Source organism: Mesoplodon bidens (genome assembly GCF_964165515.1).
Source record: "Mesoplodon bidens genome assembly, chromosome: 14".
Lineage (NCBI taxonomy): Eukaryota > Metazoa > Chordata > Mammalia > Artiodactyla > Ziphiidae > Mesoplodon > Mesoplodon bidens.
Genome location: NC_138170.1, coordinates 10,279,361 through 10,293,224, shown reverse-complemented (window position 1 = coordinate 10,293,224; position 13,864 = coordinate 10,279,361). Strand labels below are relative to the sequence as shown.

The window sequence follows — 13,864 nt, the reverse complement described above, 5'->3', positions numbered from 1 at the left end:
CGGGTTTTGAGACGTTAAAGGCCCTCTTTTCTTTTGGAGGCAACAGCTACTGGAAGACTCAGTGGCCCGATGAGTGACATGCACTGCGGTAGCGTCACTCCTCTCTGTGCACTATTTACCATTTCAGGACCTGTCTGAGAAACTCGCGGAACAAGACATACAGTTTCGTCGGCTCAGTCAAGAGCAAGTTGACAGCTATACTCTGGATATAAACACTGCCTATGCCAGACTGAGAGGAATCGAGCAGGCTGTTCAGAGTAAGCACGTGGACCTCTTACAGCTAATTTCCTTCAGCCCTACTTCTTAGGGTAAATTCTTGCTATAAGGATAATGGTATACATGCATTGACATTAGGGAATCAAGATGCCGAAGACCCTCTAATAACTTTTATTCATTTCTTAGACAATTAGCCCCAGATTTGATAAGTTTGTAGTATAGAGAGTTGTGCGAAGAAATTTAAAAGGATCTAAAAATTAAACCTAAGTAACTTGAAGTTTTACTCCTCATGTGACCGGCATGAGATCACAAGGCAGTTTACCCAACACACTCTGGTTGTGTCTCACGTGCCCTGAGTGGAGAAAAAGGTCAGTGTGCTGCATGTTCGCCCTCCAGGCTCTGCCGTTGGAGGGTTACCTGGAGGTGGTGGTTTGCTGGTTCCACCCACGAAATGGATGGTAGTTATGCTGAGGCCTCCATGTGCCACACTGGAAGGGAAATGTCCTGACAGTGAGGATTTTATTAATAAAATAAAATGGGTTTCTGTGGGATGTGAAGGAATCTTTTTTGTCAGATAAGCATAGCAATAAGCTAAGTACTCATGAAATTTCAAGATCCAGTAGTCCGTTTCTTTGTAGAAAGTAAAGTTTCTGATGGCCTTAATGTAAGTCTTGGCTTAATTTAAATATCACATTCCTTTCTCAAACATTTCTAAAGATAAGTGTATCTGAATTAGATACCCTGCATCTCCTAGATGTCACAGGAAGAAAGAAGGGAGACTCATCTGTGCACATCCACCCTCCCAGCTTTCTCCACGGCTACAGTAAAAACAAGTCCTCAGCAGATTATGTCGTTCCTTGTTGCCTCTTGTGAAGAGGCCAGCTAGGAAAGAACGTACCATAAATAAGTGGTGGGATGGGCTTGGCAGAGGCTCTCTCCAGCCCCGTCTTCCACTTCTGTGGAAGGTGTACCAGTTCTCTCTGTGTACGAGGACATAGTCAGGTGGAGAAAAAAGTCTGTCTTTGCCTTTTTTTTTTAATAGGTCACGCAGTTGCTGAAGAGGAGGCCAGAAAAGCCCACCAGCTCTGGCTCTCGGTGGAGGCATTAAAGTACCGCATGAAGACGGCATCTGCAGACCTGCCCACTGTTCCCCTGGGTAGCGCAGTGGAGGCCATCAAAGTCAGCTGTTCCGATAGTGAATTTGCCCAGGCTCTAAGCGCAGCCCTCCCTCCAGAGTCCCTGACCCGTGGGGTGTACAGTGAAGAGACCCTTAGAGTCCGTTTCTATGCCATCCAAAAACTGGCCCACAGGGTAGCCATGATCGATGAGACCAGGAATAGCTTATACCAGTACTTCCTCTCCTACTTACAGTCCCTGCTGCTGTTCCCACCTCAGCAGCTGAAGCCACCAGCAGAGCTCTGCCCCGAGGATACAGACACGTTTAAGTTACTGTCATATGCCTCCTATTGCATTGAGCATGGTGACCTGGAGCTGGCGGCAAAGTTTGTCAATCAGCTGAAAGGGGAGTCCCGACGAGTGGCACAGGACTGGCTGAAGGAAGCCCGAATGACCCTAGAAACTAAGCAGATAGTGGAGATCCTGACAGCATACGCCAGCGCCGTAGGAATAGGAACCACTCAAGTGCAGCAAGAGTAAGGTCTAGGAAGAGTCTTGTCACATTTCATGTCAACGGAGATGGGCAGTAATACATGAAGGGTTTGCCACAAGGTCTCAGAATTGCCTGGAAGTGAGCAGGTGGCAGGTACCGTCCTAACTGCTAACACCTGTCGCATTTATATCTTTCCTTTTCGCTGTCATGTCAGTCAACCCCAGGAGCACTTTAGTTGCAACTTGTGTCACATTTCCTGTTTTTCAGGTTTTACTGATCAGGCTTGTGAGCCAATCAAAATCATGTTTGTGGTCACTGTTGCTATTGGTTTTGCCCTTGGAGCAAACTGAATAAAACAGACATTGAAAACTGAGTAGCTGATCCCTTTTCAAAAAGTATCATTTCTAGTTTGTTGTGTATATGGAAAATTTCCTTGAGAAGCAGAAGTAGCAACTCCTGGGCGCTCAGTTTCCAGGCTGTGAACCGGGTTTCAGAAGCCCTAGGCCTGTTCTTGGCTTCGAAGGTCCTAGTGAACTGATTCCTGCTGGTCAAACTCAAGAGTGATGTAAGTATAAGCCAAAATGCCAATACATTTATAATCGGAGATACATCATTCCAGTGATTCAGAGGCACTAGAAATAGTCTGTATCCCAAACTACGATTGCTACCACAGGGAAAAATAATATTTTGTACTGGGATCCAATACACCCGCACACACCCTTATATGCATGTATACATGAAACAGTTTCTGGAACCGTTGCTTCTCCTTTCTACTTGTGATGTACTGTGTTCTGGTCTGTGGCATTAGAAAAATGTTGGTGTCTTCTCTACCCACACATTAATTCCACAGCCCTCAGAAAAGTTCATGGCTCCCAGTTCTGGAACACTGGTAGTTGGCCTTGCTCCTCTCTGGTATGTGGACTGTGACTCTCTCCATTGAAGTCGGGGTGGTGAGCCTGGAATCTTAAAGGGGTTCAATAATTTTGTGGTATATTTGAACTGGATTGCTGTAAAACCCAGAGAACTTGCTTACATGGTTCACTTCTCTGAAGATTAGAACAGTTGCCATATTGGGTAAACATTAACCAGTGTTTCACCTTTCATTTTTTACTTCATGAAGTTACCGTCAACATATTTTTTCAAAATCATGTTGTTTTGTTGAGGTTTTTTTTTCTTTTTTATAAATTTATTTATTTTATTTTTGGCTGCATTGGGTCTTTGTTGCAGTGCGCAGGCTTCTCATTGCAGTGGCTTCTCTTGTTGCAGAGCATGGGCTCTAGGCGCGTGGGCTCAGTAATTGTGGATCGCAGGCTCAGTGGTTGTGGCGCACAGGCTTAGTTGCTCTGTGGCGCGTGGGATCTCCCGGACCAGGGCTCGAACCCATGTCCCCTGCATTGGCAGGCGGATTCTTAACCACTGCGCCACCAGGGAAGTCCTTTTTGTTGAGGTTTATGTGTTCATAAACAGATTCTTGAAGAGGCATTTTTATCTGAGCAGCGTATCTGGAAATCATGAAAGAGAGGGTTGTCTATGTACTTCTGCAGGCGTAGCCCGGCTCCTGATTGTTACATTCAGGTCTGCACGGCGCCTGACGTTGTCCTTTGACTTGGGGACCCAGTGGTTCGTTTGGCGTTATTAACGGTCCTTATGTTCCTCCTAAGTGGATTCTTAACTCAACACATCTAGTTTCTCTGACTGGAACACACACTTTGTGTGATGTCCGTAACCTCTGCAGGTAGAGGTACTCTCGGCACCTGTGGGCCATTAAGCTTTGACTAGAAGATAATGAGGCTGTTCTAAACTAAGCCTTTCTTCCCTTTGGAATAGCATGAAATTGTAGAATACATTAACTTGCAAAGCTGACTAACTTATTTGTCATGTTAGAAGTGTTCATAATTTTTATTTGACTCAGGAAATGTGTAAAACATTACAGACTAGAAGGAAATAAATTTCTCTAGGAGCCCAGGAATAACTTCCTTTGGACGTGATTATCTGAGCTCACAGGAAGCAGGCAATACTGAGCGGTTTATTTTAGCTCTCCAAATCAAAATAACAAAAGCCACTGGCTTTCAATTTTAGTATTCCTTTAGCAAACCTCCCCAACCCTCAGTGCATATTGAGAAACAAGGTGATGTTGAAAGGGGACTCTGCTTGTCCAGACCCTGATTTTTCTTCCTCATGCCCAGTAAGTCACATCTTCCTGAGCTATCACTCAGCAGCCCCTTAGGTGAAAAGGGCCTTCACTTGGGCCTAAAGAGCCTTTACGTGGGCTCTCAGTTCTACCTTCAAGGAGGTGGAATCATTGAAACTCTGATCTTTGCCTTAATGTTGTTTAAAGTTTCTAAATCAATAAAGTTAGTAAAATGTAAACTTAGGCAGTCTTCTTTTTTTAAGGCACGGTACTTCTGTGTTCCTTAGTATTGACTTAAACCCTCTGCTTTCTTAACAGGTTCTGCGTAAAAGCAGTCTCCAAGTCCCAAATTAGTTGTCCCACCACTTCTAAAGTAATTTGAACTCAGTGCAGAAGAACAGATAATTTAACATAAACGGGAAATAAAAAGTGATTACATTTCAGGCCAATCACTCATCGGGTCCAGTGGGCACCATTTACCTGAACCAGGGCTCGCCTGAGCTCCCCTGGTTCCCTCCCTGCGGATGCATTCAGGGGCTGGGGGATCTGAGAAAGCAGAGGGAGCGCTGAGGAGGAGGGGCTTTGCCTGGCTACGCCACCCTTTTCCACAGGGGGTGGTGCCACGGTTTCACTGGTTGGTCGTCTGGGTTAGCTGTACGGATGCTGCCCTGGGGTCTCAGGAAGAGAGAGGAGGGGCTCTGGAGGGACTGTGGGGCACAAGCCAGCAAAGGCGTTGCTGTCGTGGGAAAAGATGGCGCTGGTATCGGCAAAGCTTAGGTTTTCCTGGGGATGACTTCTATTGGGACCTTCACTTCTCTTGGACGTCCTGTTTTCAAGAGTAAAGTCTTGCTGAGCTCTGTACACTTGCGTTTGATCTCCAGTGTTCCTTCTAAAATCTTCTATAAAGTCCACAGCTATGCAGGTCGGCTAGACAACTTTTTTAAAATAAATTTATTTTACTTAGATTTTTGGCTGCTGTTGGGTCTTTGTTGCTGCGCGCGGGCTTTCTCTAGTTGCGGTGAGCGGGGGCTACTCTTCCTTGTGGTGCGCGGTCTTCTCATTGCGGTGGCTTCTCGTTGTGGAGCACGGGCTCTAGGTGCATGGGCTTCAGTAGTTGTGGCTCATGGGCTCAGTACTTGTGGCACACGGGCCGAGTTGCTCCACAGCATGTAGGATCTTCCCGGACCGGGGCTTGAACCCATGTCCCCTGCATTGGCAGGCGGATTCTTAACCACTGTGCCAGCCACCAGGGAAGTCCAAGGACAGTATCTTGACGTTGAAGGTGATCGTACAGATGATGGTTACTTCGTCCAGGGAAGGCCCTAGACAACATTCTTTTACAGGTTAGGCTCCCTCCCGGGCCAGGCTGGAGACGCCTCCACCCCCCACTCTGTGTACCTTACATTTGCTCACTCCATGTCCTAACACAGCCTTAATCACCCGAATAAAATATGCCCGTTTCTCGGGTAAACTGCCACTCTACCACTGAGATCTAATCTGAATGATTCTGTAAACCTTGCCCTGCCCACCCGCACTCCTGGTGACCGCTATCTCACAGCACGTCCTTTGACCAGCAGTGAAATAATTTACATCGCCATCAGGTACACTTATATGTGTTTATCAATATGCATATATCATCTGTGGTGCTGTAAGAATGTCACACAACTTTAACATATGCAATGTACTTAATTTTCTAGTCCATTTCATTAAAATATTCTAGTCATCATCTGCAAAAACGGATTTCAAACCCTGCAGTTTGAAAGATGTATGACAATCCATTTTATTAAGAGTACTCAAATGTTCTATTGAACCAAAACCAAAATTGATGATGGGTTATTAACTTTGGCATAGAAAAACAGAACACCTTATACTATTAGAGGCTAGAGAGAGAATGGAGACCAATCCTACAGGCCTTCCTTAATTTTTTTCTGAAAAGCTGGAAGCAGTTATTTTGCCCAGAATAGGAATCTGGAATGTCTGTAGCACAGAGTTAAGACCACATGGCCACATCATCACCCACTGGGAAAGTCCACTACAAATTCATGTGCCATCCGCCCAGATGGACCTTTTCCCCATCAACGAACGCCATAGCTGCACAGCACGATGCTGAGGACTGTTCTCTGGCAGGATTCCCCGGCAATGGAAGTGTTCTGCATCTGTAAGGACTGCACTGAATGCATACTCGGCCCAGGAGAATCAGCCATTTCCAGGTGCTGATGAACCAGAGGGAAAGGGAGGGGCCGAGTTTACAGAAGCTTCCACGCAGCCATGTTCCCTGTGCAGGTTTTAAGGCAAGATCAGAGGCTAATCTGCCCTACCTATCCCTTTTGCTCGTTTGCTATGTCAAGGGGCTACTGGGGCGATGCACATGAATACTTCAGTGGCTAGTTGTTGTCATTTCCCCTGCCCTCTCTCACTTAGACGTCTTACATTCTGGTGATCTAGGAGAAAACATGAGTCAATACTTAGGTTTCTGAGGATGTATGACTGGGTCCTGGCCAGAGGATAGAAGATGGAGATGGGGACAGGCACATGTCACAGACACATGTACAATACAGTAGCCCATAAACGGCAACCCCGGCAGGGTAAGGATGAAGTTGCTCAGCCGAGGAGAACTCCTGGGATGCCTGGGTAAATCTGGCAATCAGATTATGAGCTAAGCAGCCTGCGCTAGAAACCCTTGTGAAGCTCCTGCAAGCCTCACAAGTTCCTGTTTGCTTCCCCATACCACTTGCAAGTCATGAGAGGCTGGAGGAGAGGTTCTTGACCTACTCGATTACCAGCAATACACAATCATGTCAAGAAGACACTTCAATCCTCTTGTCATCACATACATTTAGACCACGTTAAGTACAGCACAACTGAAGAAGGTGCCAGCACTCGCACAGAGAGAAAGGGGGAGATGAAACACTCTTGTGCAAGCCCCAAGCCTAGTGGGAGACTATGGGCTATTTTATAAAAATGGAAATGCATACATACGTACCTTAGTTACAGTATTTATTTAGTCTTCATATTCCCAGCTGTGCAGCCTAAACTCCTGACGTCGTTTAATCATTTCTAAGATTAATAATTTCCCACATATAAATATCCCTGAACTTGGCTACTACTGACCCAGTATCAACTGTGGTAATTGTACAAAAAGTTCCTTAAGGGCTTCCCTGGTGGCGCAGTGGTTGAGAGTCCGCCTGCCGAGGCAGGGGACACGGGTTCGTGCCCCGGTCCGGGAAGATCCCACATGCCGCGGAGCGGCTGGGCCCGTGAGCCATGGCCGCTGAGCCTGCGCGTCCGGAGCCTGTGCTCCGCAACGGGAGAGGCCACAGCAGTGAGAGGCCTGCGTACCGCAAAAAAAAAAAACCACAAAAAACTTCCTTTAGACGCTTTCTGAGTTGGAGGAAGTGTCAGGTCATAGCATCAGCCAACAAAGGCTACAGTCCCCAATGGGGGAGGGGCAAACCACACTGACATCAGCTGACAAACACTGCAGTTGTGCAGAGCTTAAGAACATCACGACGTGTGTCCAAAGAAATGAAAATGGTAGTGCCCCTTCTGTTCACGTGGTAACCCTGGCATGGATGGTTTAGTTCAGGAATTAAACGTAAGTAAGTAAGCGTTGTTATCAAGATTCACCAAATCTGTATTCTCCTGTTTTCTTCACATTACAATTAAATACTAACATCTCAGTTCTCAAGTGTAATCACAACAGCCACGCTAGGCCACAGTAGCTCCTGATTCGACCACTTTTATTTGCCTTCGCTGACGTCATTGTCACTGTCACTGTCGCTGTCACTGGTCAATGCAGTTAGGTCTCCCAGGGCTTTCCTGTAAGAAAAATAAATGGGAGGGTTACACTGCAACTCGGGCTTGGGGCTGGGGGACTCTGCAGCTGCACTATAGCAACAAAGGAAAAGGTGCCAACCAGCAAATAAACCTATAGGCCTCCCTGACTTTTATGACAAACGAAAAATATCATTAAACCAATACAGCCTGACTTTCTGCAAGGAAAGGAAATTCAGGGGGTAGAAAGCTGCCAACATCTGAATGGGCAGACAGACAAATGGTCTGCTCCACTTTCCTAACTTTCCCTGATGGTGACGACACAGGAGCCACTTACTTCTGCTCCTGGCTGAGGGGGAAGTCAGCCATTAATCTCTGGGTGAGGCTCTCACAAATAGGTAAGCTGAAGGCACCTGCCAGCTTCACTACCTCAATGGCCTGGGCAGGGCTGCCGGATGCTTTTGCACTGTCCATAAACTCGTTCAGCAACTCATTCCTGTAAAAGGCAAAAATGTCAACATTCCCCAACTAAACCCCTCAAAGATTTACATACAAAACCTAGTATCTTATAAAGATCAGTCATAAAATCCCCAACAGTAGCTTTGCAGACAGTTACATGGAGTCTACCTTTAAAGGGCCAAATAGATAATGAACACTGGTTCATTATGCCTTCACTGAGGATCTAGCCAGTGTATCCCCAGCGTGCTGTGATCACTGAGCACAGATTAAAAAAACAGTGCTTGCCTCAGGATGCCTCAGATGGTAGGAGTGACCGATCGCCTACTTGCCCAACAGAAAAGTGCCCAATTGCCACGGCTGACGTATGTGAGGAAATTCCAACCCCCTTCCCCCAATAAGAGTTAAACGCATGTGGCTAATCCAGGAGTCCCCAGGCAGCCCTGTTAACTTGAACTCACCTAGGGATCTTATTATGTTTCCTGAAAAGCCCCAGCATTTTCCTGTTCAAGATGAGATAGGAAAAAGATTATGAATACTCATAGAACAGAAGGCAATCGAATGACCATAGCTTTTCTCCTGGACTCAGAGACCAAGTGTCCTTCCGAACAACCAGAGAGGAAGCTCCTGAAGACACGTCTGTGAGCTGCACCAGCTCCCAGCCCCGTCTTCCCATCAGAATCACCCCAGGTGCCTCACCCCCCTCTTCCCAAACTGCACAGATGCACATTACATTACAAATGTCAAAGGCAAATCTGCTTTGTTGCCAGTGTTGAGAATTGCTGGGGTACATCCTCCTCCAGAGGATCACTTCAGTCCCCCCAGGGAGGGAATGTATGCTATTATGTGGGCAGTGGGAAGAGAGGGACGCAAATACAATTTGATCTCTCTTCTCTGACAATCCAGTGTGAGTTCAGTGTGTCCTAAAACGTTATGAAGAGCAGGCTCAGATTAAGGCATCAGTCTCGTGTAAGTGCTGGCCGTCATCCTGCCACACGCAGGACGAAGGAGAAACACATACGCTCAGCTCCCATGATCAGCTGAGGTCCGTACCCCTGCGCCAATCATCACAGCCTGATTCATAACAAGCGTGTGTCAACCTGCCCTAGTCGGCGAGTCCAAGCATCAGATGTTTGTCAGCAGCTGTGTGATTCGCCACCAGTTACGATCAGAGGAGGCAGCAAAGCCTTTAGCGGCCTTTCCTGGAGAGAGCAAACACCCACACCGTGGACTGCCCATCCTGTTCAAAGTAAGGTCCTCTCTAGTGAACAGCCAGGCACAACAACCCCTGTCACTGGCTCTTAACACCAACACACGGTTATATCCAAAACAATACACATTGGACCCACCCAACTGTGACGCCCCTAGCAAGGACTCTTTCACTGACTTCTCCGCTTTTGGAAAAAAGACAACGCATAAGGTCTCTATTCACAGTTAAACACCAGAAATTAGTATGTGAGTGAAGTGCTGACGAACACACAGCACTAGAATACAGTGGCACAAACCAAAGACGGGTTCTAGTCAAGGCCAGGTTTAGTAAACTGGTAAAATGCCAGTTTCCGGAAGTCCCAGTACACAGCCCACATTTTAAACTGGGGGATGGGGGTGGGGGAAGCATCCGTGAGATGACTTGAATAAACCAAATGACCAAACCATTTTCAAAATTAAGATTCTCCGATCACTTTGTTCTACTTTAGTGAACGGAGAAGTGACTTGCCCACGAATACAGAACACAAACACGGAAAGAGAATGAGCCCACGGAACCACGCCTTCTCTTAAACACATCAGGTATACTGGCTCCTCTTCCCCGAGTCTGCTTTTTTAGTTGGTATTTGGAAATTCCTATAGAAAACTCAGTACGTAGAAAACTCGTTTGTCTCCTGATAAACTACACAGTATACGGCCAAATTAGAGAAACTCTAATGACCAGGGTACAAGTTCTCTGAGATCCAAGTACAGGTGCTTCCAGTGACACGTGTGGCATGTATTGTACTCACCAGGCTTCCTGGGTTCTCCCGGCCCTTAAGAAGAGGACAGCTGTGTTGTTCAGAGAGCTGGCCAGCCAACTGGGAGCCGTCTGTCTGGCATCCTGGCTTTCGTAAGTCGATTTGATATCTGCAGCACAGTCAGCAAACGCCACCTGCAGCTGAGATGCTCTGAGAGTCAGCAGAAATGCCCAACTGGTTTTATGAGAAATTTAAGTTCGGGAGACTCCATAGGACCATTAAATTTTTTAAGCAATGCATTTTACTGTTGGAACACATCACACGTACAGCACACAGTATTTTAAAAAAAAAAAAAAAAGCAAAGCACTCTGCCCTGGGGTAATAATGGGATCAGCCACATATTTCAAATCCAACTACGGTTTTGTTTTTAGAGAGCAATTTAAAAGAAGGCAAGCTGCTATCAATTGTCAGGATTGAGAGGATCCATTTTCACGCTGCTTGCTCTGGACTAGAGGAATAGGAGTGACTTTAGATGGCAGAATTCTCCACAGTGAAAGGCAAAACCATGGAAAGGACCCTCACCGGCTATCGGCATTAGAGGATACACTGGTTAGTGTACATCTGGTAACGACAGCAAAGCCTGAGCGTCAACACAAGCCTACCTCTGGTGGGTGCCGATCCCTCGCCATGAGCATCAGAATCTCTTCTTTTAGGTCACGGCGAAAAGTATGACCATATTCTTTACTATCTTGAAACAAAAAAAGAACAGAGTGAGAAGTGATCACTGGCATGTAAAGCCAAGACTCTTTGGCTGACCTCTGTCCACTGTCAGCAGTCACCCGTATTTTTTTGGAGGGGTGAACATACACTGCTGACATGTATTCCAGGATTCCAGAAAACTAGCAGGATGATTCATGGTAGGAAAGGACAAATGAGCAGTGAAAGCCAGCACCGGTAACGTGCTCCCAGGCAAGCGTCAACATGGCACGTGCACCACACTCCAGCAGCCACCAGCTCTGCGCGGTTTTACGGCACGTGGGAATCGTCAATAGTCCTTGTACACTATCATTAGAGCAGCCTTGTAAGGTAGGAGGGCAGGGCTATAGTCTCTGTCTCAAGGCAACTTGAGGCAGACAGAAACTGATTTTATGATCAGTCACCTAGTGGATGAGATACAGCATCTTCTGCAGCCAATATACACACATAACCACACACACAAACCCACAGTCATGGCTGTTTCTTAGAAACCTGAGTATCACTGACTGGTTAGCTTTTTTTTTTTTTTTTTTTTTTTATTTATTTTTAAATTTTTTGGCTGCGTTGGGTCTTTGTTGCCGTGCGTGGGCTTCTCATTGCAGTGGCTTCTCTTGTCGCGGAGCATGGACTCTAGGTGCTCGGGCTTCAGCAGTTGTGGCTCACGGGCTCTAGAGCGCAGGCTCAACAGTTGTGGCGCACGGGCTTAGCTGCTCCATGACATGTGGGATCTTCCCGGACCAGGGATTGAACCCATGTCCCCTGCACTGGCAGGCGGATTCTTAACCACTGCGCCACCAGAGAAGCCCCTGGTTAGCTACTGAAGCACAGTGATGCAACATGGTACAGAGGAATGAACAGCACAGGCTTCGGGGGTTGATATTTTTGGTGTCCCAGGTAATTAACACTGATGTCACACAAGTGCACAAAACCTAGCCTTTTCTTGTCACAAAGGAACCAATTTAGGTCTTTTCCACTACACTGTCACTCATACAATCCAATATGTAACATGAACAAATGACCCTGAAGTAGACCTCAACTACTGCATTCAATTTAGTCAAAAATGGAAGTTTTGGGGACTTCCCTGGTGGCACAGTGGTTAAGAACCTGCCTGCCAATGTAGGCGACACAGGTTTGAGCCCTGGTCCAGGAAGATCTCACATGCCACGGAGCAGCTATTCTCGTGCACCACAACTACTGAGCCTGTGCTCTAGAGCCCGCGAGCCACAACTACTGAGCCCACATACCACAACTACTGAAGCCCGCGTGCCTAGAGCCCATGCTCCACAAGAGAAGCCACTGCAATGAGAAGACCACGCACCGCAACGAAGAGCAGCCCCGCCTCGCTGCAACTAGAGAAAGCCTGCGCACAGCAAGGAAGACCCAAACAAAGCCAAAACATAAAGGGTAGTAATAAAAAAAAAAAAAAAGGAAGTTTTTTTCCCTAACAGTGTTAATATGCTTGTTAATCAAAACATAAGACAAAATGAGATGGGTCGGGACACATAAGCTGAAACTGACCTTTCCAGATCTGAGGAATCAATTCTAGCCGATTGGCCACATCTAATGCTTGGAGAAGATCTATCAGTGTTTGGGAATGTGGAAAGAATACCTGATTCAGAAAAATACAAATACGTTTTTCAAGTATTACTCAGCAAAGACACCCACAAACATCTACAGTGATAAATAGTAAGTACTGAATCATCTTACTGAAGGTATCAGGTCCTTATACCACTTCAAGGTGACATCAATTTGTTCCATTAGACAAAGCAAACCAAAGAACTTGGAACTGTAATGGAGAAAGAAAGCATGTTTAGTTTAAAATCCGTGCTTAATAGGGGAATGATTAAATTACGGCACAGTCATATGATGACACGTTACACAGAATTTAAAGACAATAAGTTACACACAGTTTCAAGTTACACAGGCCAATGCTTGACCCAGGAGGTGCTGCTAACTGTGCTTTCTGGACCTCCCAGTTAACACCTTCTAATCCTCAACCGGTCACTGATGCCCCCTCCTGGTTATACTCTCAGCTCATGGTGAGGAGAGGGTGGATATCCTATTCATTTTTGAAGCGTTCAACGTAAAGCGAGGATTTGGACCACACAGAAGAGAACCATCACACACCTATAAACAGGCTGCCTCCTTAAGTTCTTGTTTTTCTCTGCTTAAAAGCAAACCCATTTAAGGAGTCTCTTTGGGCTCCAACAGCTTCATCTTCAAAAACAAATGAGGCTGCGATGAAATCTTTAGGGACCCACCCTCCTATGAGTTCAAAAACATAAAATAGGAGGGTTTACAGGGAAAAGATATATGGATTTAAAGTGTTACAGGGACGTCCCTGGCAGTCCAGTGGTTAAGACTCCACGCTTCCACTGCAGAGGTTGTGGGATAGATCCCTGGTCAGGGAACTAACATCCTACATGCTGTGTGGTGAAAAAAACAAAAGCAACAACAAAAAACCCCACAGTGTCACAAATAAAAACAGCTTAAAAGATACACAGCAGACATCTCAGTCTGACAAATCAGTTTTACCACTGCTTCACTCGTCAAGTGTTCAATTAACTTACATTGTTAAGTCAGGGTCAAGCTGCCTAAAATCAGACCGCCAACAGCCTCCCACTTGCAGAACCGACTACTGGTTGCATACAGGTGCTCCGTTAATGCAAAAGGATACATTTCCAATACACTTACTAGTAGAAATTACGCCGATGATCGGGTCCAATGAATTTCCGGTTGTCTCCAGTGTTTAAAAGGTCATGGACACGGTAAGCAAGTTCTAGATCTCTAAGAGATGAGCACTGAAAATTTACAAGTAGTAAATAAGCATCATTCTGCGATCCTTATCAGCCAAACAGTGGCTCATTACATAAAGAGCTCATTATATCAAGAAAATAAGTACAGTTACCTGCGGAAACACCTATGCTGATTTAACATTATTATTGGTTGACAGCAAATGAATTACAAGAAAATGGG

The 13,864-nt window shown here is 46.0% G+C and overlaps 2 protein-coding genes across 4 annotated transcripts in view; one reads left to right on the top strand and one right to left on the bottom strand.

Moving 5' to 3' along the window:
- Window positions 1-2,198, top strand: part of IMMT (inner membrane mitochondrial protein) — a 46,252-nt gene extending 44,054 nt beyond the window's left edge. For all 3 annotated transcript variants that reach the window (XM_081254353.1, XM_081254352.1, XM_081254351.1), the window contains exons 13-14: window positions 128-257; window positions 1,259-2,198. In XM_081254353.1, coding sequence (XP_081110479.1) covers window positions 128-257; window positions 1,259-1,872 — 744 coding nt within the window. In that variant the 3' untranslated portion in view covers window positions 1,873-2,198. The remainder of the gene's footprint in view (window positions 1-127; window positions 258-1,258) is intronic.
- Window positions 2,199-5,720: 3,522 nt separating this feature from the next.
- PTCD3 (pentatricopeptide repeat domain 3) overlaps window positions 5,721-13,864 on the bottom strand; it is a 31,234-nt gene continuing 23,090 nt past the window's right edge. Inside the window, exons 17-24 of the mRNA XM_081254355.1 lie at window positions 13,583-13,689; window positions 12,596-12,674; window positions 12,407-12,497; window positions 10,795-10,880; window positions 10,184-10,332; window positions 8,648-8,689; window positions 8,068-8,226; window positions 5,721-7,775 (exon numbers count right to left, since the gene is read on the bottom strand). Of these exons, the coding sequence (XP_081110481.1) occupies window positions 7,697-7,775; window positions 8,068-8,226; window positions 8,648-8,689; window positions 10,184-10,332; window positions 10,795-10,880; window positions 12,407-12,497; window positions 12,596-12,674; window positions 13,583-13,689 (792 nt within the window). The 3' untranslated portion in view covers window positions 5,721-7,696. The remainder of the gene's footprint in view (window positions 7,776-8,067; window positions 8,227-8,647; window positions 8,690-10,183; window positions 10,333-10,794; window positions 10,881-12,406; window positions 12,498-12,595; window positions 12,675-13,582; window positions 13,690-13,864) is intronic.